The sequence below is a fragment of the Carcharhinus amblyrhynchos genome, chromosome 1 (genome assembly GCF_965287045.1).
Source record: "Carcharhinus amblyrhynchos chromosome 1, sCarAmb.v2.hapA, whole genome shotgun sequence".
Classification (NCBI taxonomy): domain Eukaryota; kingdom Metazoa; phylum Chordata; class Chondrichthyes; order Carcharhiniformes; family Carcharhinidae; genus Carcharhinus; species Carcharhinus amblyrhynchos.
Window position 1 is genome coordinate 139666239 of NC_137324.1, and position 23890 is coordinate 139690128.

The 23890-nt window shown below is 43.0% G+C and overlaps 1 protein-coding gene across 2 annotated transcripts in view; it reads left to right on the plus strand.

The window, feature by feature from the left end:
• The window catches only part of naf1 (nuclear assembly factor 1 homolog (S. cerevisiae)), a 195620-nt gene that overhangs the window by 103561 nt on the left and 68169 nt on the right, over positions 1-23890 (plus strand). For both annotated transcript variants that reach the window (XM_080193425.1, XM_080193431.1), the window contains 2 exons: positions 20380-20462; positions 22176-22336. In XM_080193425.1, the coding sequence (XP_080049551.1) occupies positions 20380-20462; positions 22176-22336 (244 nt within the window). The remainder of the gene's footprint in view (positions 1-20379; positions 20463-22175; positions 22337-23890) is intronic.

Here is a 23890-nt window from a genome sequence, read left to right on the forward strand (position 1 = left end):
TGGACACACGCCTCTCCATCAAGGATAGTCACCTCAGCACTTCACTGTACTGCAAGCCCACGGATAACCTCACGATGCTCTACTTCTCCAGCTTCACAGGTTTAAGGTGCTGGGGAGCAAGTACAGAGGAGATGTTAAGGGTAAGTTTTTCACTCAGGGTGGTGACTGAGTGAAATCGGCTGCCGTCGGTGGTGGTAGAGGCAAACTCGCTGGGGTCTTTTAAAAGACTTCTGAATGAGTACATGGGATTTAATGGGATTGGGAGTTACAGGTAGTTGTATGGATATGATCGGCGCAACTTGTGGGCCGAAGGGCCTGTTTGTGCTGTAGTGTTCTATGTTCTTCCACCCTAAACACGTTAAAGAAGCTATCTCCTGCGGACACAGGATCTGCTCAGATGAGGAGGATCGCAGCAGACACCTACAGATCCTGAAAGACACCTCCATAAGAAAAGGGTATGGCGCTCAACTCATGAATCGACAGTTCCAATGTGCTACAGCGAAAAACCGCACTGACCTCCTCAGAAGACGGACACAGCGGACAGAGTACCCTTTGTCGTCCAATACTTCCACGGAGTGGAGAAGCTACGACATCATCTTTGGAACCTTCAACATGTCATCAATGCCAAGGCCATCTCCATACTCTCTCTTCTTGCCTTCAAAAACCCATCAACCTCAAACAGCAAACTACCCAGCCTTCAGGAGAATAGTGACCACGACACCATACAACCCTGCCACAGCAACCTCTCTGCAAGATGTGCTGGATTATTGACACAGATGCCATCATTCTCGGGTGAGAACACCATCCACCAGGTACATGGTACATACTCTTGCAACTCGGTCAATGTTGTCTACCTAATATGCTGCAGGAAAGGATGTCCCAGGGCATGGTACATTGGGAAGACCATGCAAACACTACGTCAGTGGATGAATGAACACCGCTCGACAGTCACCAGACAGGACTGTTCTCTTCCTGTCGGGGAACACTTCAGCAGTCACGCGTGTTCAGCCTCTGATCTTCAGATAAGCGTTCTCCAAGGTGGCCTTCACGATGCATGACAGCACAGAATCGCTGAGCAGAAGCTGATAGCCGAGTTCCGGACACATGAGGACGGCCTCAACCGAGATCTTGGGTTCATGTCACACTATCTGTAACCCCCACAACTTGCCTGGACTTGCAAAATCTTACTAACTTTCCTGGCTGGAGACAATACACATCTCTTTAACCTGTGCTTAACCCTCTCGCCACTCACATTGTCTGTATCTTTAGACTTGATGACCTATAAAGACTTGCATTCCAACCGTTATCTTGTAAATTGAGTCTGTGTTTATGTATGCCCTGTTTGTGAACACAATTCTTCACTCACCCAAAGAAGGAGTGACACTCTGAAAGCTTGTGCTACCAAATAAACCTGTTGGACTTTAACCAGGTGTTGTAAGACTTCTTAATGTTTCCTAGCCAGGATGATGTGTGGCTTGAAGGAGATCTTGCAATGGTGATGTTCCCATGCAACTGTTACCCGTATCCTAGATGGTAGATATCTTGGGTTTGGATGATACTGTTGAAGAACTCTTGCTGCAATGTATTTTATAGGTAGTACACACTGCACTAGAGGTGGAGGGAGTGGATATTGAAGTTGATGGATGGGCTGCTTCATCTTTGGAGTTTTTTGTGTTGTTGGAACTGCACTTATCCAGGCAAATGGAAAGTATTCCATTTTTCCATCCACATTTCTGACTTTGGGAGTCGGGAGGTGAGTTACACTCCGCAGAATTCCCAGCCACTGACCTGCTCTTGTAGCCACAGTATTTATATGGCTAGTCCAGTTTAATTTCTGGTCAACGCTAACCCCCAGGAAATTAATAGTGGGTTTTCAGTGATAGTAATATCATTCAATATCAAGGGAAGATGTTTGGACTCTCTTGCTGGCAATGGTGGTGGCACATTGGCACAGTGGTTAACATTGCTGCTTCAAGGTGCCAGGGACCCAGGTTCGATCCCTGGCTTGGGTCACTGTCTAGAGTTTGCACATTCTCCCTGTGTCTGCGTGGGTTTCCTATGGGTGCACTGGTTTCTACTCTGTCCAAAGATGTATGTGCTGGTTAGGTGGATTGGCTATGCTAAATTATCCCTTAGTGTCTAGCTAGGGTAAATGCGTGGGGTTATTTAGATAGGGCCTGGATGAGATTGTGGTGCAGACTCAGTGGGCCAAATGGCCTCCTTCTGCACTGTTGGGATTCTGTGATGGTCATTGTCTGGCACTTGGGTTGCAAGTGTTATTTGCTACTTATCAGGCTGAATGTTTTCCAGGTGTTGCTGCAGATGAGCATAGACTGTATCAGTATCTGGGAAATTGAAAATGGTGCTGAACATTGTGCATTCGTTGGCAAGCATTCCCACTTCTGAGCTTATGATGGAGGAAAGGCAACTGATGAAGTAGTTTACACCACTACCTTGAGCAACTCCTGCATTAATGTCTTTGAGCTGATATGATTGACCTCCAACCACTACAATCATCTTTCATGGTGCCAGGTAGTGCTCCAACCAACAGACTTTTCCCTCAACTCCCAGTGACTCCAGTTTTGCAGGGCTTTTTGATGCCATATGTTGTTAATGCCAAAATAAAAACAAAGCACTGTGGATGCTGGAATCTGAAACCAAACAGAGCTTCAGAACGCTGAAGAAGTACTCAAAATGTTAATCCTCTCTCTGCAAAGACGCTGCCAGACCTGCTAAGGTTTTCCATCATTTTCTGTTTCTGTTAAATGCTGCCCTGATGTCAATAGCAGTCACTCTCTCTCCTCATCTTTTGGTTCAGCTTGTTTGTCCATATTTGAACTAAGACTGTAATTTGGTCAGGAGCTGAGTGACCCTGGTGGAGTCCAAACTGGGCATTAGTGAACATGTTCCAAGGGTATGGGCCCATTCAGTTGCTGCCTTTGTCACATTTAGCTGTCTTCAGTTTTGTGGACGAGCTGGAAAAGCTAGAATTATTGTTCATAGAGCAAAGAAGAGAGATTTAATGGAGGTACTCAAAATTATGGGAACACATGAATTAGGGGCAGGAGATTTTGATAAGGCTCGGCATGGGAAAACTGTCCCATTGTTGGGAAGATCAGTAACCAGATGGCATGCATTTGAGGTAATTTGGCTACAACTCCAAGGTGGTAAATAAATTATTTTACAGATAACTGTGATCTACTAGAAAGGGCTGCAGCACATTCTAAAGGGAATTAGATATATACTTGAAAACAAAAACCTGCTGGGCTGGGAAAGAGCAGGGGTGGAATTAATTGGATAGCTATTTTGGCAGAGACGTGGGTTGAATGGCTTCCATCTATGCTCTGTATATTGAATTGGATTAAGAATGAACTGGTAGGCAGAAGGTAGCTGTAGACAAATTTACATATGTTTGAAAACTGGCAAGTACTGGTGTCCCACAGAGATCAGTGTTAGGACCATAGCTCTCTATTATTCCAACTAGTGATGCAAGAGATGTGATTTGCACATTTTTAAATAAGTTTTGTGCTCATGTTAGAACTGTAGACAATGTTGAAAGCTGCAGGCAGATCTAAATGTGCTGTTATGCCACAAACACAGTATTATACATGTAGCAAGGGTGTATGCTATCTAACAGTTCATGAGAACAATGTGGAAAAAATAGCAACAGCTGTTTGGACTGGTCAAGCCTCAGAATAGTATGCTTAGTTTTGTGGATGATTATGTGGGTGATATTCTGGCTTTGGGAAGGGTGCATGGGAGGGCCACTAAGCATTTTTGTTTTCTGGCCTTGTACTTAAGTGGAGGGCAGCACTGACATCTTGAATTTGTTCAAGGCTTATAAGTTAAAGGAAAGAGATTGAAACAATCTCAACAATCACGTAGGTTTACAATAGGGAGGAACAGGGTTACCTGTCATCTGCAGACATAAGGAGCATGCCTGAGTATTGCGTTGTCTTTAATTAAACAAAAGCATGGGTGACACGAGTTACCTAAAGCATTCTCCATAGTGAAACCTAAACCTGGACAGGGGGAAATAATGGGGAGAGAGTGACCTTGCTGCCTCTTTAGATTGAAGGAGGGAGAGTCTCATACTGAATATATACAGCTTCATCAAATCATCATCTAAATATGAGAAACCAACTCAAAGTATTGCAGACCGAAGCACCAGAAGAAAGTTCATACTTCTAACAGACGCCTGAACTCCCCCTCAACTGACGAAGGGGCAGCAAGCGCTCCGAAAGCTAGTGGGTTTTGCTACCAAATAAACCTGTTGGACTTTAACCTGGTGTTGTGAGACTTCTTACTGTGATACCTTGACCAATCAGACCTGACCTGCCCACCAATCGGCATCCTTTCTCATTTAATATGAATTGTTGCTCCCTTTAAAATTTGGCATTTGAGTCTGTCCTGATGAGTACAAGACAAATAGCTTTGACTGTATGCCTCTTTTGCAGCAAGTTCTGTACTGCAAACTATTCAACCACCAGTTTCATAACTTCATTTGAGACATAATTGGAGCAGCATTGTTATTTGCTCTGTATTTTCTTAGCATTTCTTTGTCCTTGTTTCGGCCTCCATGTTAATTTTCTCTTCCTAATTAGTCACTCATGAAGCTCCTGTGATAGGGGCATTTCCATTTAGGACAGCAGATCTATTGCTTCCAAGATTGTCCTGTGTTTGGCTTGAAGAAAATGTTAAGTTCCATTAAGTAGGATAGTATTTCTATTGTGCTAGAATTTCTCGGATAACATGTTTGATCTCATCTTTCCTTTTTTCTAATTTTATATGAATATTATTTTTGCTTAGTAATATGAACTCTAAATCTTCTCCTGGTTTGGAGCCTAGTTTTCTGCTTGTATTTTATGTATCTGAGACTTCAGTTATCTGAAATTTCTTTGAGGTGGAAAGAGTAAAAATGTTTTGCATTATTTCCAAAGTCCAATATGTGCAATCAGCAAGGGATTTGCCCTGGTGTGTAACTGATGGTCAGTGGGTTACAAGGCAGCAAAAAAAGAGTTCAGGAAATAAAGGGCAAAAGAATAACCAGGGAGAGAATAGAGCCTCTTAAGGATCAACAAGGTCATCTTTGTGCAGATCCACAAGAGATGGAAGAGATCTTAAATGAATATTTCAATCAGTATTACTGTTGAGAAAGGAATGGGTGTTGGGGAAATAGTGATCTCTTGAAGAGACTACATATTGCAGTGAAGGAGGTGTTAAGAGTCTTAAAGGTAGAGAGTGCATCAAGGTAGATAAATCCCCAGGACCTGATGAAATATATTCCAGGGTGTTGTGGGAGGCTGCGGAGGAAATTGCGAGTCTCCAAGTTGAGATATTTAAATCATCGACAGCCACAGATAACGTGCCTGAAGATTGGAGGCTAGCAAATGTTCCTTTGTTTAAGAAAGGCTGCAGGGAAAAGCCTGGGAACTGCAGACCGGTGAGTCTAACTTCTCTGGTGGGTAAGTTGTTAGAAAGCATTCTGAGAGATGGGATCTGCAGGCATTTAGAGAGGCAAGGACTGATTAGGACAGTCAGTGTGGCTTTGTGAATGGAAAATCATGTCTCTCGAATTTGGTTGAGTTTTTTGAAGGGGTAACCAAGAAGGTAGATGAGGGCAGTGTAGCCGATATTATCTACATAGACTTTGACAAGGCAACGCCTTTGACAGGATGCCGCATGGTAGATTGTTGCATAATGTTAAATCTCACAGGATCCAGTGTGAGGTAGCCAATTGGATGCAAAATTGAATTGACGACAGAGGGTGTTTTTTTAAACTGGAGACTTGTGACCAGTGGTGTGCCTCAAAGATCCGTGCTGGGTCCACTGTTAGTTGTTACTTATATTAATGATTTGGATGAGAATTTAGGAGGAATGGTTACTAAGTTTGCAGATGACACCAAGATGGATGGCATATTGGACTGTGAAGAAAATTATCTAAGATTGCAATGGGATCTTGATCAATTGGGGCAGTGAGCCGATGAATGGCAGATGGGGCTCGTTCCAGTTTAATTTAGATAGATGCGAGATGATGCATTTTGGTAGATCAAATCAGGGCAGGACCTACTCAGTTAATGGTAGAGTGTTGGGGAAAATTATAGAACAAAGAAATTGAGGAGTACAAGTTCATAGCTGCTTAAAAATGGAGCACAAGTGAACAAGGTGATGAAGAAGGCATTTGACATGCTTGGTTTCATTGGTCAGAACATTGAATGTTCTTTTGAATATAACATTGGGATGTCTTGTTGAAGTCGTACAAGACATTGGTAAGGTCACACTTGGAATAATGTGTACAGTTCTGGTCAGCCTATTATAGAAAGGATATTATTAAACTAGAAGAAGTGCAGAAAAGATTTACTAGGATGCTACCGGGATGGGATGATTTGAGTTATAAGGAGAGTCTAGATAGGCTGGGATTTCTTTCCCTAGAGTGTAAGAGGCTTAGGGGTAATCTGATAGAGGCCTATAAAATAATGAAGGGTATGGATTAGCTAGATAGTCAATATCTTTTCCCAAAGGTAGGGGAGTCTAAGACTAGAGGGCATAGGTTTAAGGTGAGAGGGCAGATACAAAAGGGTCCAAAGGAGCAGTTTTTTCAGAGGATGGTGAGTTTGTGGAATGAGCTGCCTGTAGTAGTTGTAGTAGGCGGTACGATTTTGTCTTTTAAAAAGTATTTAGACAATTACATGAGTAAGATTGATATGGAGGGATATGGGCCAAATGCGGGCAATTGAGACTAGTTTTAGTGGTAAAACTGGATGGCATGTACAAGTTGGGCTGAAGGGCCTGTTTCCATGCTGTAAACCTCTTTGTCTGTAATGCAGCTGTAATTGAGATAAATTTGGACCACTGCTCTCAACTCTTGGGGCCATAAATTCTTCTGTGGAGTGACAGACACTCTACTTGTCCTAAAATGTAGCTGCACTTTTCTCACCTGACCTTCCGACTTGGGCCAGATGAGAAAAATGCCGTAGGTTCCCAAGGTGTTCTGTCGAGTGCCAAAGAATAGGGAGAAAGGTGAACACACTCCTTTTTTACATCACAGGTTGGGGTTGGGTCAGGTGATCAACAGGGGAGGTTGATGAGGGTAGTTGGGGAGGTGTGGTGAAGTGGGACCATCATGTGTGGGGAGGTGGCGGTCAGCAGGGTTATTGGGGAGGGGGTGTTGTATGAGATGGTTGGTGTCTCCTGTGTTGATGGAGATCAATAATGTATTAGCCAGGAGTTAGAAGTGGTTTTAATTCTTCTAATCTTTCCTGAGTAAGTTTTCTGTAACACCTGGAACCATCCAAATGCTGCAGTTTAAATTAAGTGGCTCTCAATCCAGGGTAATTGCCCAGTGAAAGTTTGAACTCATGGGAAATTGCTGTGCAATCCTTATGTGCAGATTCCTTGTGGACTGGGTGAAGTGGGGCAGGGAGGAGGTGGCAGTTATACCCTGTGTATGTTTGGGACCTCTGGGTGTAATGCCACTTAGAATGGAAGTTATGAGCATGTGAATGTTCATCAAATAAAATTGTTGACTCAGGCATTTTTACAGTAATATTGTAATTCTTTGTGTATTCTTGTGTGTTTATCAGAAGAGAATGGAAATATTTGAGGTTGTTCACTATTGTATTTAATTTTTAAGGGATTTAAGAAGATTTATACTGTGGTAGCTATTCTTGACAAAATGATAAAGGTCAGCATCTTGTGTGATAGCTTGCTCCTTCATGCATTCCCTTGGCTAATCCTATGCTTCCTGTTGTCTTGGGGGTTATTTTTGCTTTAGGCCAGATGCTTTTATAGAACTGAGTTACCTGTTGAACAAATGAGTACCAAGAATAACATTTGTGAATGTCAGCAACTCTCAAAAATCTAGCCTTGTGGCAGTACAACCGAACAGAATAGCCATCAGGAGCATGTGCAGTTCTGATGACCACTAATGTGGCTGCTGTCACTCAGTGTTAGAGGTGATGTGCGATGTCTTTTTTTCCCCAAATAAAATGATTCATTTTATTCTGCACTTAATGTTAATGTATTGGATTAACTCCTTTATAGCCTAGTGAGCAACGGGTATCATTAGCAATTATTAGCACTGTTGTCAGTGATGTCACATTTGAAAACTGCACTTCTGACATGTCTGTCCTTTTCTTAACTGAGGTTTCCTCTCTTTCCTGTGCTTGACAGGGCACTCAACCGAGTTCAACCATTTTCTGCACCTCAACCTTTCCCCTCTCTCCCAGAGTTATAATAGGGTCCTCACTATCCCATTCCTTCAACCTCTGCTATTTGTCAACTCCGGGATGATTCCACCATGAAACACATCTTCCCCCTCATTATCCCCAACTCCTCTTCTCCCTTCACACAGCACCTTCCCTTGCAAGCGCAGAAGGTGCAACATCTGTCACTTTACATTTCAGGCCCCTTACACCCCTTTAAGGTGAAGCAACATTTCACCTGTACCTTCTTCAACTTGCCCTACTGTATTTGTTGCTCTAAACACGGTACCCTCTATAATGGGGAGACTAAATGCAGACTGGGTGACTGTTCTGTGGAATGCCTTTTCTTAGCCAACAATCATGACGCTAACCGCCTTTATTGCTTGCCATTTCAACTCCATATTTTGCTCTTGTGCCCACATTTCCATCCTTGGTCTTCTGCGATGCCCACCGCAAACTTGGGGAGCAGCAGCTCATCTTCTGATTAGGTATGTTATAGCTCTCAGCTACCATTGAGTTCAACAAATTTACATTGACCTTTCTCCTTGTCTTGACCCTTTTTAAATATACAAAACATTTTTTGGCCCAATGGGAAAAAAAATCCTCCCAAAACAGGCCATCTGTCATTTTTTTCATAACTTGCTTTCACTGAGCACGAACCTTTTATTCTCGCATTAACACATTTTGATATCTTAACTTTATGCAATTACTAACACCACCTCCTGTCATTGACACTCCCTCTGTCTCATGACCTACACATCTTGCAATCTCTCCCGGTTCCTACCAGTCACTGTCCTCCTACTTTGTTCCAGCTGTCCCAACCCTCTTATACAAGTAAGTAATCCATCACTTTTCTCCATCACAAGGGATTTGATGAATGAGGAGCCTAGGGTAGGTGTGCAGATGTCCTGGGTCATGTCAATATCAAAAAGGAGGAGGTATTGGGCGTCTTAAAAACATTAAAGTAGATAGGTCCCAGGGTCTGACAGGATCTATCCCAGAATACAGAGGGAGGCAAGGGTGGAAATTGCTAAGGCCTCGACAGAAATCTTTGTAACCTCATTGGTACAGGTGAAATTCCAGAGGACTGGAGAGTATCCCCTGTTGTTCAATTGTTTAAGAAGGGCAGCGCGGATAATCCAGGAAATTTATAGGTCGTTGAGCCTTGTGTCAGTAGGAGGGAAATTATTGGAAAAGATTCTCAGGGACAGGATTTATTCATGTTTGGAAACATAGATTTATTAGCGAGAGACAGCATGGTTTTGTGAAGGGGAGATTGTGTGCCTCACTACCTTGATTGAGTTTTTCAAGGAAATGACAAAGATGAGTGAAAGGCAGTGGATGTTGTATACATGGATTTCTGTAAAGCCTTTGACAGGGTACCACATGGTATACTGGTACGAAAGATGAAGTCATGCAGAATCAGAGGAGAGCTGGCAAGGTGGATACAGAAATGGCTTGGCCACAAAGTCATGATGTGGAGATGCTGGTGCCAGACTGGGATAAACACAGTAAGAAGTCTTACAACACCAGGTTAAAGTCCAACAGGTTTATTTGGGTAGCAAACACCCACTAGCTTTCGGAGCTTTCCTTCGTCAGGTCACCTGCATTCGTAGAATTATAGAATACCTACAGTGCAGAAGGAGGCCACTTGGCCCATCGAGTCTGCACCAATTCTACTACAGAGCATCCCACCCAGACCCACCCCATCCCTGTAACCCCACTAATCCCCATAACCTACTATTCCCAGGACACCAAGGGGCAGTTTAGCATAGCCAATCTACCGAACCTCCGCTGTAGTTTTTCTATGATTCTGTGAATACAGGACAGGAATAGGCTGTTCAGCCCCTTGTTTCACTATTCAATTACAATTGTGCCAGATCTATACCATAACCAAGGGTTTATCATAATGAGGAGTGGTTGAGGAGTCTGGGCCTATTAATGGAGTTTAGAAGGTTGAGAGGGGATCTAATTGAAACTTACAGAATACTGAGAGAAAACGGGAGCACCTGGAGGAAACCCATGCAGACGCAGTGAGAATGTACAAACTCTGCACATCACCCAAAGCTGGAATTGAAACTGTGGCCCTGGCGCTGTGAGACAACAGTGCTAACCACTGTGCCACAATGCAGTGCAGTTCACAAGTGAACCCAGATTACAGTATTTATGTAGACAAGCTGTTCATCTCGAGAGCTAAGCCTTATCCTAATTCATCAGCTTCCTGGCATAGGTTGTTAGTTATTGATGAACAGGAATCTTGGTTAAATTCACCATTCTATTCCCTCCAAGGTGACTAAGGATATTAGTAGTCCCCACTTAGTTCAGCAAAGAGTGAAACTTGGGCAATTGTTAAAGAAGGGAGGAGGAGAGGCAATGTAGAGTTCACAGCACAGTACTGAAGGGGGACAGAAGGACTGGGATGCAGAGGCTGTGGGAAGGGATTTAAGTGAATATTTTGTCTCTGTCTACAAAGGAAAGTGATGATGCAGATGTAGTCCAGGAGGAACATACTGAGATATTGGATGGAATACTCCTAAAGACAGGAAGTACTCGAAGAGTTGAATCCTTCGAAGTTGATAAGTCACCAAGGCTAGATGAATTGTTTCCGAGGTGGCTGAAGGAGGTCAGGGAAAAGATAACAGATACTCTGATGATTTTCTAATCCTCACTAGATACAGGGGAGGTATCGGAGGACTGAAGAAATGTAAACGTTGTTTAAAAAAGGGATAGAATTAAATGCCAAACAATTATAGGCCAGTTAGTCTTACTTTGACGGTGGGCAAATTAGTAGAATCAATCCTGAGAGAATTAACTGTCACCTAGAAAGGCATGGACTTGTCAGGAGTGGTTAGCATGGATTTGTTCAAGACATAGTCCCGCATGGTAGATTGGTCAAAAAGTAAAAACCCATGGGATGCAGGGTAATGTCGCAAACTGGATAAAATGTTGCCTTGGTTAGAGGAAATAAAGCGTAATGGTTAATGGGTGCCCTTGCAAATGGAGAGTTGTTTCAGGTGATGCTCTACAGCATTCTGTGTTGGGACTCTTACTGTTTGTGTTGTAATATTAGCAATTTGGACATGAACATGGAGGAGCACAATTAGAAAATTTTGCAGATGACACAAAGATTTGTCAAATAGTGGATAGTGTAGAGGATAGCTATAATTCTCTAAATGATATCTGCAAAATTATATAGATGGCTTGATGGAGTGGGTGGTAAAGTGACTGATGGATTTTAACATGAAGAAGTGTGAGGTAATATATTTAGGGAGGCCAAACAGTGTTGGGGAATACACAAATGGGAATGTTCTAAGAGGAGTAGATGAAGTGAGAGATCTTGGTGTACAAGTACACAGGTCCCTGAAGGCAGCAGTTCAAGTAGACAAGGTTGTAAAGAATGCTCTCCTCCATTTGGCAGAGGTATAGAATATGAAAGTAAGGCTAAAAACAGTGATGACATCACAACTGGATGATTACATACAGTTCTGGTCACCATATTACAGTAAGGAAGTATTTGCTCTGGAGAGAGAGAGAGTGCAGAGGAGGTTTTACAAGAACACTGCCAGGGCTGCAGAAGTGTAGCTATGAGGAGAGATTGGATAGTTGTTACTTTCATTGGAACAAAGAAAGCTGAGGGGTGACTTGATAGAGGTGTACAGAATTATGAGAAGAGATGAAGTGGACAGGATAAAATTGTTTCCATTGGCTGAGAATTCTAGAACCAGGGGACATAGATTCAAGATACGTGGTGGTAGGTGTAGAGAGGATATGAGGAAGAACTTTTTTATGCAGAGGATAGTGGGTGTCTGGAATACACTGAGTTTTTGGTGGAGACAGAGACCCTAAACTCTGCACCTGAATCTGCATCTTTGGTTCTGTAAAGCTACAGGGCTATGGGCCAGGTACAGGAAAGTGGGTTTAGAAAGGATGCCTGGCTGTCCTCAGGCTAGCATGATTTAATGGCTTCCTTCTACGTTGTAATACTTCTATTGTCTTATGTTTGCATGATCTTTGAAGATGGTAGGACAGACTGAGAGATCTGGGATCTTGGGCTTCATAAAGAGGCATTGATTACAAAAGGCTCTGATTAGGCACCAACTCTGATTGCATCTAGCTCTGGCCACAGTTGCAGAAAGATGCAATGGCCCTGGTGAGGCCATTGATCTGATTTACAGAATGACTGCAGAGATGTTGCAAGGTAGGTTGGAAAGGCTGACATTGATCTTGGAGCAGTGGAGATTGAGGGGAGACTTGATAGAAGTATAGAAAATTGTAACAATCTTGAATAAGGCGGGAAAGGAAAATTTTGTCCCATTAACTGACGGTACAAGGATTAAGATTGTCCTTTTAGGTTCTGGGCAAGAGATGGAGGAGGAATATGAGGAAGAGCTTTCTGCGCAGCTAGTGGTACTAACTTGGAATTTGATGTCTACAAGATAGCAAAAGCATTCAATGATTTTGAAAAGAGATTGGATGGACAACTGAAAATAATAAAGTTGCAGGGCTATGGTCTGGATTGTTCAGCGGGAAGCCAGCTTGAACTCCGTGGGCAGTATGGCTTGCTTCTGTGCTGTACAGAACTTCAACTTTCTGTCTTGCAACTTGCAATTTCTGACAGCACGTGTACCATGCGCGCGCACACACCACACACGCTTGCCATGGTTTCGTGCGTGCGGTACACCCGCATGGCACTAGCACATGTTAGTCCTACACCACCATCACTTGGTTCCCCACTCTTAATATTCCAGATGTTACCAATGACCAGAAACTGAGCTGGCCTAGCCATATAAATACTGTGCCTTATAAGGGCAAGTCAGAGGCTAGGAATCCTATGGCAAGTAACTCACCACCTGACTTACCAAATCCCCTCTACCATCTACAAGGATGCAGTTCCAACAGCACTCAGGAAACTGGCCACCATCAGGACAAAGCAGTCCATTTCAAGTGTCTGCCACTTTCAACTCCCATTCCCTCCAACACAGTAGCAGCTGTGTACAATATCTACAAGATGTACTACAGGAACTTATCAAGGCTTCTTAGACAGCATTTTCCAAACTCACAACCACAACTGTCTAAAAGGACAAGGAGAGCAGATACATGGGAACACCACCACCTGGATGTTCCCTGAAAGGCACACACCATCCTAACTTGGAACTATATCATTGTTCCTTCACTCTCACTGGATTAGAATCTGAGAACACCCTCCCTAACAGCACTGTGGGTGGACGTGCGCAAAGAATAGTACAGCACAGGAGCAGCCCCATTACTTCACCAAGCTTGTGTCGACACGTGACACCTTTCTAAAATAAAGAACTTTTTGCTTCCATGCAGTCTGTATCGCTCTGTTCCCTGTCTATTCATGTATCTAGTCTATTAAACATTGATATTGAAATTGCTCCTACCACCTCCTCTGGCAGTGCATTCCAGGCCCTTGGTACTCTGTATAAAAAAAACCTGCCTCACATCTCCTTTAAACTTCTCCCTTTTACCTTTAAACTTAAGTTTAATTAAAATTGACATTTCTACTCTGAATAAAAAGACTTCAACTATCCGTATTTCTATCAGGTAACCCCTCAGCCTCTGGCATTCAAGCGAAAACAAACCAAGTTTGTTCAATTTCTGCTCATAGCCTGTACCCTCTAAGCCAAGTAACATCCTGGTAAATACAGTAAGTAATCTCATAACATCAGATTTATTTGGTAGCACGAGCTTTCGGAGCGTTGCCCCTTCATCACATGAGTGAAGAATTGGGTTCACAAACCGGGCATACGTAGACTCAATTACAAGATAATGGTTGGAATGTGAGTCTTAACAGGTAATTAAGTCTTTGCAGGTGCAGACAACGTGAGTGGAGAGAGGGTTAAGCACAGTTTAGAGGTGTGAATTGTCTTGAGATTTTGAAAGCGCAGGCAAGTTGTGGGGGGTCACAGGTAGTGTGACATGAACCCAAGAACCTGGTTGAGGCCATCCTCGTGTGTGTGGAACATGGCCATCAGTTTCTGCCCAGCAATTCTGCATTGTCGTGTGTCGTGAAGACCGCCTTGGAGAATGCTTACCTGAAAATCAGAGGCTGAATGCCTTTGACTGCTGTAATGTTCCTCAGCAGGAAAGGAATACTCCTATCTGGTGATTTTGTCAAGCAGCATCCATTCACGTATTGTTGTAGCATCTGCATGGTCTTGCTAGTGTACTATGCCATGGGACATCCTTTCCTGCAGGTAGACAATATTGGCTGAGTCACAAGAGTATGTACCGTGTACATGGAAGATGGTGTTTTCATGTGAGATGATGGCATCCGTGTCGATGATCTGGCACATCTTGCAGAGATTGCCTTGGCAGGGTTGTGTGGTGTCGTGGTCACTGTTCTCCTGAAGGCTGGGTGTTTTGCTGCGGACAGTGGTCTGTTTGAGATTGTGTGGTTGTTTGAAGGCAAGAAGTGGATGTGTGGGAATGACCTTGGTGAGATACTTGTCTTCATCATGTTGAAGGCTCTGGAAAAGATATCGCAGATCCTCCGCTCCGTGGCAGTACTGGACAACGAAGGGTACTCTGCCCGCTGTATCCCGTGTTTGTCTTCTGAGGAGTCTGTGCGGTTTTTCACTGTGGCACGTCGGAACTATCGATTGATGAGTTGTGTGCCATATCCTGTCTGTAGGTGTCTGTTGCAGTACTCCTCCTCCGAGCAGATCCTGTGCATATGGAGGACTTGTCCATAGGGGATGGCTTCTTTAACATGTTTAGGGTGGAAGCTAGAGAAGTGGAGCGCTGAGATTATTGTGGGCTTGTGGTACAGATAAGTGCTGAAGTGACCGTCCTTTGCTGCAGAAGGTTAGGGTGCACGGAGTTGGGGGTATGGTGTTAGCGTGGATAGAGGGTTGGTTGGCTAATAGGAAGCAGAGAGTTGGAATCAATGGATGCTATTCTGGTTGGCAGTTGGTGACTAGTGGAGTGCCGCAGGGATCGGTGCTGGGGCCTCAACTGTTTACCATTTACATAGATGATCTGGAGGAGGGGGCTGAGTGTAGGGTGACGAAATTTGCTGATGACACGAAGATGAGTGGAAAACCAAATTGCGTGGAGGGTGTGGAAAGTCTGCAGAGAGATCTGGATAGGCTGAGCGAGTGGGCGAGGACCTGGCAGTTGGAGTATAATGTTAGCAAGTGTGAGGTTATCCACTTTGGTATAAATAATAGTAGGAGGGATTATTATATAAAAGGCGAAAAGCTGCAGCATGCTACGGTGCAGAGGGACCTGGAGGTCCTTGTGCACGAATCGCAAAAACCCAGTCTGCAGGTGCAGCAGGTGATCAAGAAGGCGAACGGAATGTTGGCCTTTATAGCGAGGGGGATAGAATATAAAAGGAGGGAGGTCTTGCTGCAACTGTACAGGGTACTGGTGAGGCCGCAGCTGGAGTACTGTGTGTAGTTTTGATTGCCGCACTTGCGGAAGGATATATTGGCGTTAGACGGAGTGCAGAGAAGGTTCACTAGGCTGATACCAGAGATGAAGGGGTTGGCCTATGAAGAGAGACTAAGTAGACTGGGTCTGTACTCGTTGGAGTTTAGAAGGCTGAGGGGGGATCTTATAGAGACGTATAAGATAATGAAGGGGCTAGATAGAGTAGAGGTAGAGAGATTCTTCCCACTTAGAAAGGATAGCAAGACTAGAGGGCACAGCTGCAAGATAAGGGGCGGGGCAGTTTAGATCAGAGTTGAGGAACTTCTTCACTCAAAGGGTGGTGAATCTCTGGAATTCTCTGCCCATTGAAGTGGTGGAGGCTACCTCGCTGAATAAATTTAAGTCATGGGTAGATAGGTTTCTGATAGACAGGGGAATTAAGGGTTATGGGGAGAAAATGGGAAAGTGGAACTGAGCCACTTCAGATCAGCCATGATCTTATTGAATGGTGGGGCAGGTTCGAAGGGCTAGATGGCCTATTTCTGCTCCTATTTCTTACGTTCTTACGCATCTCTGTAAGATCATATGTCCAAGAATGCAACTGATTCTGGAGAGTAGTCCATGGTGAGTCTGGTGGGATGGAACTTGTTGATGTCATCATACAGTTGTTGCAGTGATTGTTTGCCATGAATCCAAAGGCAGAAAATGTCATCAGTGTATCTAGTGAATAGCATCGGTTGAAAGTCTTGTGTGGTGAAGAAGTCTTGTTCAAACCTGTGCAACAAGATGGTGGCATACTGGGGTACAAATTTAGTCCCCATGGCTGTTCCATGTGTCTGGATGAATGACTGGTTGTTGAAGATGAAGATATTGTGGTCCAGGATGAAGCGAATGAGTTGCAGAATTACGTCTGGAGATTGGCACTTGTCAATGTTGAGTATGCTGGTGTGGAGTGCCGAGACATCCTTTGTGACGAGGAGTGTTCCTGGTTCAACTTCTCCATAGATGCTGAGTTTCTGTTTTAAAAAAAAACGTCTGCAGTGTCGACTGAAGCTGGGCGTTCTTTGTACAATCCTGGTAAACCATCTCTGTATCCCCAAGTCTCCACATCCTTCTGGTAGTGTGGTGACCAGGACTGTATGCAATATTCCATATGTGGTCTAACTTAAGTTGTATACAGCTACAATATGACTTGCAGCTTATATGCTCTGTATCCCAGCTGATGAAGGCAAGCATGCCATACGCTTTCTTGACCACCTTATCCACTTGTGTTGCCACCTTCATGGAACTGTACGCTCCTGTATGCCTAGATCTTTCTATATATTAATGCTTCTACGAGTTCTGCCATTTACTGTATACTTTCCTCTTGTATTAGACCATCCAAAGTGCACCAGCTCACGTTTGTCCAGATTAAATTCCATCTGCCATTTCTCTGCAGAAGTCTCAGCCAATCTACATCCTGCTATATCCTGCTCCCCCAATCTCTCTTGTCTGTAGACTTACTAATCAGACAACTACGTTCTCCTCCAAATAACTTATATTACAAGCAGTATGTCTCAAATTCTCTCATTTCTTGCAGCTGGTTTAAAATTGTCGGATCTTTTAGTGATATGAGTGAGGAACTATCTTCTGTTTTTGGTCCGCTCACAGAAATTGAGCAGCAATGAGCAGGGCAGGTATCATTCTAGCTGTTTAGGATTCTTGGGTTGTTGCTGCAGCCACCAGCAAGTAAGGTTTTTAAATGCATATTTTGCCAGCAACCTTGTGTAGCCAGGAGGAGTAGGGCTGCGTTTCCCAACTTCACCTCTCACTATTGCCCACTGTAACGCTCCTCCTCAGACTTAGCATGAGGCTGCTCCACGAGGAAAATGGCCTGACATTCATCTTCTTCAAATGTGTGAGCTGCCTGAGAATGAAGAACAAAGAAAAGCACAGCAAAGGAACAGGCCTTTAGGCCTTCCAAGCCAATGTCAATCATGATGCCTGCCTAAACTAAAACCATATGCATTTACGGAGTCTGTATCCTTCCATTCCATCTTATTTATGTATTCGCACACTTGCCCCTTTAACACTACTATTGTACCTGCTCCCACCATCTTCCCGGGCAGCACGCTCCAGACATTCACCAACCTCTGTAAAAAAAAAGAGAACCTCGCACATCTCCTCTAAACTTTTCCCCATGCATCTTAAACATATGTCTCCTAGTACTTGACTCTTCCACCCTAGGAAAGAGCATCTGACTATCCACTCTGCCCATGCCACTCATCATCTTGTAAACCTCTATCAGGTCACCCTCGACCTCCTTTGTTCCAGTGAGAATGAACTGGGTTCATCCAATCTCTCCTCCTAGCTGATACCTCCAGACCAGGCAACATCCTGGTAAACCTCTTTTGTATCCTCACCAAAGCATCCACATCTTTCTGGTAGTGTGGCAACCAGAATTGTGCAAATATTCTAAATGATGCCTAACTAAGATCCTATATAGCTGCAGCATGACCTGCTAATTTTTATACTTAATGCCCTGACTGACGAAGGCAAGCATGCCGTACGCTTTCTTGACTATCTTTATTCACCTGCATTGCCACTTCCAGTGATTGGTGGACATGTACACCCAGATCTCTCTGCCTGTCAATACTCTATCATTTACTGTATAATTCTTACATGCATTGGACTTTCCAAAATACATTGTTTCACTTGTCGGGATTAAACTCAACCTGCCATTTCTCTGCCCAAGACTCCAACCAGTCTATATCTTGCTATATCCTCTGACAATCCTTTTCACTATCTGCAACCCCTCCAATTTTTGTGTCATCTGCTAACTTATTAATCGGATCAGCTACATTCTCCACCAAATCATTTCTATATACTACAAACAACAAAGGTCCCAGAACTGATCCCTGTGGAACACCACTCATTCACAGCCTTCCATTCTACTGCTACCCTCTGGCCAAGCCAGTTTTATACCCATCTTGTCAGCTGTCCTCTAACCCTGTCTGACTTCACCTTTCAAACCAGTCTACCATGAGGACCTTGTCAAAGGCTTTACAAAAGTCCATGTATACACCATCCACTGCCTTTCCCGCCTCTGTCATCTTCGTCACTGCCTCAAAAAACTCAATCAAGTTACTGAGACACGACCTCCCCTTCACAAAACCATGCTGCCTATCATTAATAAGTCCATTTATTTCCAAAAGTGAGTAAATCCTGTACGTAGGAATCTATTCCAGTAACTTTCCCCTCATTGATGTAAGGCTCACTGGCCTATAATTTCCTGGAGTGTCCTTAAACAATAGACAGCAATGGCAATCCTCCAGTCCTCTGGAACTTCACCTGCAACTGATGAGGACACAAGGATTTTTGTCAAGGCCCCAGCAATTTCCACCCCGATTCCATCAGTATTCTGGGATAGATCCCATCAGACGCTGAAGATTGAACAAGAATGCTTACATTAACTGTTAATGAGAAGAACATAAGAATTAGGAGCAGGAGTAGGCCATCTGGCCCCTCGAGCCTGCTCTGTCATTCAATAAGATCATGGTTGAACTTTTCATGGACACAGCTCCACTGAGCCACCCGCTCTCCATAACCCTTAATTCCTTTACTGTTCAAAAATCTATCTTTCCTTAAAAACATTCAATGAGGTAGCTTCAATTGCTTCACTGGGTAGGGAATTCACAACCCTTTGGGTGAAGTAGTTCTTTCTCAACTCCGTCCTAAATCAGCTCCCCTCTTATTTTTAAGCTCGTTTCACCCGCCAGTGGAAACAACCTAATAAAAGCAAATTACTGTGGATGTTAGAATCTGAAACTAAAAGAGAAAATGTTGGAAAATCTCACTGGGTTTGGCAGCATCTGTAAGGAGAGAAAAGAGTTGACGTTTCAAGTCCAGATGACCTTTCGTCAAAGCTGTGGCCTCATCAGCTGCAGCGTAACTTCCCTGTTTTTAAATTCCATCCATCTAGCAATGAATAACAAAATTCCATTTGCCTTCTTAATTACCTGCTGCAACTGTAAACCAGTTTTTGAGATTAATGCACAAGGACATCCAGGTTCTTTGCACAGCAGCATGCTGCAAATTTTTTTTACCATTTAAATAATCCATTTTGCTGTTATTCCTACCAAAATGGATGATCTCACATTTACCAACATTGTACTCCATCTGCCAGACCCTCACCCACTAGTATATATATTTAAAATCCTTTGCAGACTTTGCATCCTGCACCCTTTGCTCTACCACTCATCTTAGTGTCATCTGTGAACTAGGACACACCACATACAGTCCCCATCTCCAAATCATCTATGTAAATTGTAAACAATTGTGGTCCCAACACTGAGCCCTGAGGCACACCACTAGTCGCTGATTGCCAACCAGAAAAACGCCCATTTACCTCCAGTCTTTGCTTTCTGTTAGTTAACCAATCCTCTCTCCATTCTAATACATTACCATAACACCGTGTGCCTTTATCTTGTGCAGCAGTCTTTGGTGTGGCACCTTGTCAAATGCCTCCTGGAAATCCAGATACATCTATCGGCACGCGGTCCAATTTTGGGCTGGCTTTGGAGCTCTCAGGGTGTGCACTGTTTTGGACCCAGATTCTCTGATGCTAAAGCAAAATTTGACTCTTGATTTTGATGTATTCATTTCATTTAGTAAGATAAAGTAAGTAATTTTACTGTAATGTTGCAATTGTAATTGAATCTGCTGTTAGTTCATTTTGCTACCATAATAATCCAGGTTTCTTGGCCAGAACTAAATACTGTCAGTATTATTTTTCCAGTTATTGTTGAATCACTGAAGGACATGCCACCAGTGAATGAGGAAACTATCCTGTTCAAAATGGACAACACCTCAGTTGGGAAGGTAATTGTTTAAGTACAATTCTTAGCAAATGACAAGATGTAAATGGTCTGAAACTCAGGTTATCTGAATTTGGAATTACTTCACTAAATTAATAATTTCTATTTATGTTTTGTTGGACAACAGTTGTCAAATAGTGAGGCTGCATTTTATCAAACAAGAAAGTGGTTTTATCCCCAGAATTAGAAGCTGTGGCTGTATGTGCTAAATTGGTGTTTGGTGTTGGTATTGGCTACCAGATAATCTTTCTCATTTGGATAAGTTTTCTGAATTTTTTAACCATAATCAAGATTTGAATAAGTAAGAAATTTTTAAAGAAGGACTGTTCCCAGTATTTTGTGATCTTTCTGGGAACGTGCGAAGAATGGGCTGCCAGCAGCGGTGGTGGAGGTGGATTCGATAGGGTCTTTTAAGAGACTTTTAGATAAGTACATGGAACTTAGTAAGATAAAGGGTTATAGGTAAGTCTAGTAATTTCTAAGGTAGCGACATGTTCGGCACAACTTTGTGGGCCTAAGGGCCCGTATCGTGCTATAGTTTTTCTATGTTTCTAACTTTCTGTTACTGGCATTTTTCCTTGTTGAATTCAATGTGGTGGGTGTGCCCTTGATAGTTTTTTTTTAATTATTTCATGAGATGTATGGCAAAGCCACATTTGTTATCCACCCCTAATTGTCCTTGAACTGAGTTAAGGATATTAGATTACCTTCCCAAATGGGCATTGGTGAAAGAGTTGGGCTTTTAAGATAATAGTTTTGTGGTCCTTGTTTGACTAGGCCAGCATTTCTTGCCCATCTTAATTTCCCTCAGGAAGTTGGTGGTGAGTTGCCTTCTTGAACCACTGCAATCCCGGTAATGTTGGTGCATCTGTTGTTCGAGAAGGAGTTGCAGGATTCAAAGACCTGTAGGTAGATGGATTAGATATGGTAAGTTGCCCATTAGTGTCCCCAAGATGTAGGTTAGGTTAGGGGGATTAGTGGAGTAAATGTGTGCAGTCATGGGGATAGAGCACAAGGGTGGGCCTGGGTAAAGCTCTCTGTCAGCGAGTCAGTGCAGACTCGATGGGTCAAATGGCCTCCTTCTGCACCATAGAGATTCTTTGATTTTGACCTAGTGGCAGTGAAGGAACAGTGATATATTTCCAGTCAGGTGACTGTATGGCTTGAAGGGGATCTCCCAAGTTCCCCTTGTGATGTTCTGCTGCCCATCTCCTTCTAAATGGTAATAGTTGTGAGTCTTGCTACTGGTGATACCAGGGGCCATGACTGCTAATAGGAAGATGACACCAGGGACCCTGACTGCTGTTGGGAAGAGGACCCCAAGGGTCCTGACTGCTGGTTGGAGGGAGCACCAGGGGCCCTGACTGGTGGAAGGGGAGCACCAAAGCCTTTTAAATGAAGAATTTAGAGCATTACTTTTTGGAATGAAGTACATTGGGAGAGTAGCAAGCCAATCAGCTGCTCAAGCCTACTTTACATGAAATTCAGAAAAGGGTGTTGTGAATTTGTTTTAATTTCCCGTGCTGGGTTGTTCTTTGTTCTTTGATCAAAATGAGAGTTTTGTTACTCTTTGTGAAAATCTCTAGATTTTAAATTATTTTTAACCATCATTTTTACCATAAAAGTTGCTTGAAATGTTTTGTACTTTGTATTCTCCTCTGATTATAACTGTTAGAAGTATATTAAGCTTGTTTTGATTGCCTCCTTCAATTAATAGGTATTTGAAGTGTTTGGACCGGTTTCTCATCCATTCTACATTATAAGGTTTAATTCTGTTGAAGACATTGTTGCAAAGGAAATCAAGCTACAAGAGCAGTTCTACTTTGCCCCTGCAGTAAAGGATTTCACTCAGTACATCTTTACAGAGCGACTCAAGCAGTAAGTTAATTTCCATACACATTTCTATTTCAGCAAAGAAAAGGAAAATCATCAATACAGGAGTGTTTGGCAATGGTATGGCATGAACACCAGGGTCATTTCAGTTCAGATTTTGTTCTTTTAGTTTTCATGTTTGCTTGGTGATGTTGCACAGGAATAATGATGCAAGACTGAGGAGGAATGTTCAGTGCCTTTAGCTCACTTGTTTCGGAAGAAGAAGATCTAAGTTTGATTCTTAAATTTTAAAATATTATGTTAGATGTTCCAATATCAATGACAACAAATATCCGCCCACCACCACCACCACCACCCAGCATTTACCATGGTTACTCCACCTAATTTTCACATCTTTGGATGAGATTCGGTGAGTCATTCAGTGTCTTCCCAACGCTGATAGACCCTGCCAAGCCATCAAGACTGCTTATTCACTCACTCCCTGGCACTGTCCACCCATTCTTCGAGAATCCACAAATTGTCCAGTCCAGTCCTCCTGCTAACACTGCTCACGTCCAACAGTGTTGGGTGGGAAGGAGAGCAGTTTTAGGGGTTTGGACTGATGCAGCCCTCCCCACAAATCCTGTCTACTTACTCTATGCATTTCCCATCTCACAGGCCTGTCAAGGATCTTCAAACTGGGCTGGATTTTTAACTTATCTGTCTATCAAGACGAGTGCTTGGCCGCCTTGCATCCAACACAGCTGCTTGACAGATGTTAGGCCCCAGTGCTGCATTGCCTGGATCATGTCCATTCTGAGTTGGAAAGCCAGGTGAAAAGTGACTGGGGGAATATTTACAGCTAAGAAAGTAGGAACAGGGCAGTGAACATGGTCAAGATAAATCAATGGTCTTGCGTTAGGAGTAGTTGTTGTCTTTGGCTATTAGCATCAAACACTTGTATACTTGTGTAAACAAGGATAGATGAAACAGTTTCCCACGATGTCCATGCCAAGGATTTGGCATGAAACTAACAAAAATCTATGTAGATAGATCAGTCAGAGCAGATATTTATTACAGATATAGAAAAAGGTACTGTAATTTGACTTGCCTAAAATTAGTTACTCTTTTCCTATTTTGAATAACTCTTTTGAATTTTAAGCATTTGTGAAGTTAGGTTTTGAGGTAATAAAAGGTATAGCTGTGGAAAAGAAACAAATGCCATCCATTGCCATTGCTATTAAAAATAGATTGCATGGATAACTGAGCTATAAGTTGGGGCATTTCTCTTTAATTTTTGGATGTGTGGTTAGGGAACCAGAAATGTTGTTATGATGCATAGCATCATAGAATCTTACAGTCCAAAACAACTGAAACCTCTGGAAAAGGACTCTTGAAACTACTTTCACCACCCTTTCGGACAGTACATCTCAAGATGAAATTGGACAATGAAATTGTTTTCATGGTGTTTCTCCACAATCAGAATTCTGACAATACACAATATAGTTCCTAATGCAACTGCAATTCAAAAACACCAAAGTAATAAGTCTAGATCTCAGGAAAATTATACTATCATGAGATGTAGGAGGATGAGTAAGCCACCTACACATTATACACACT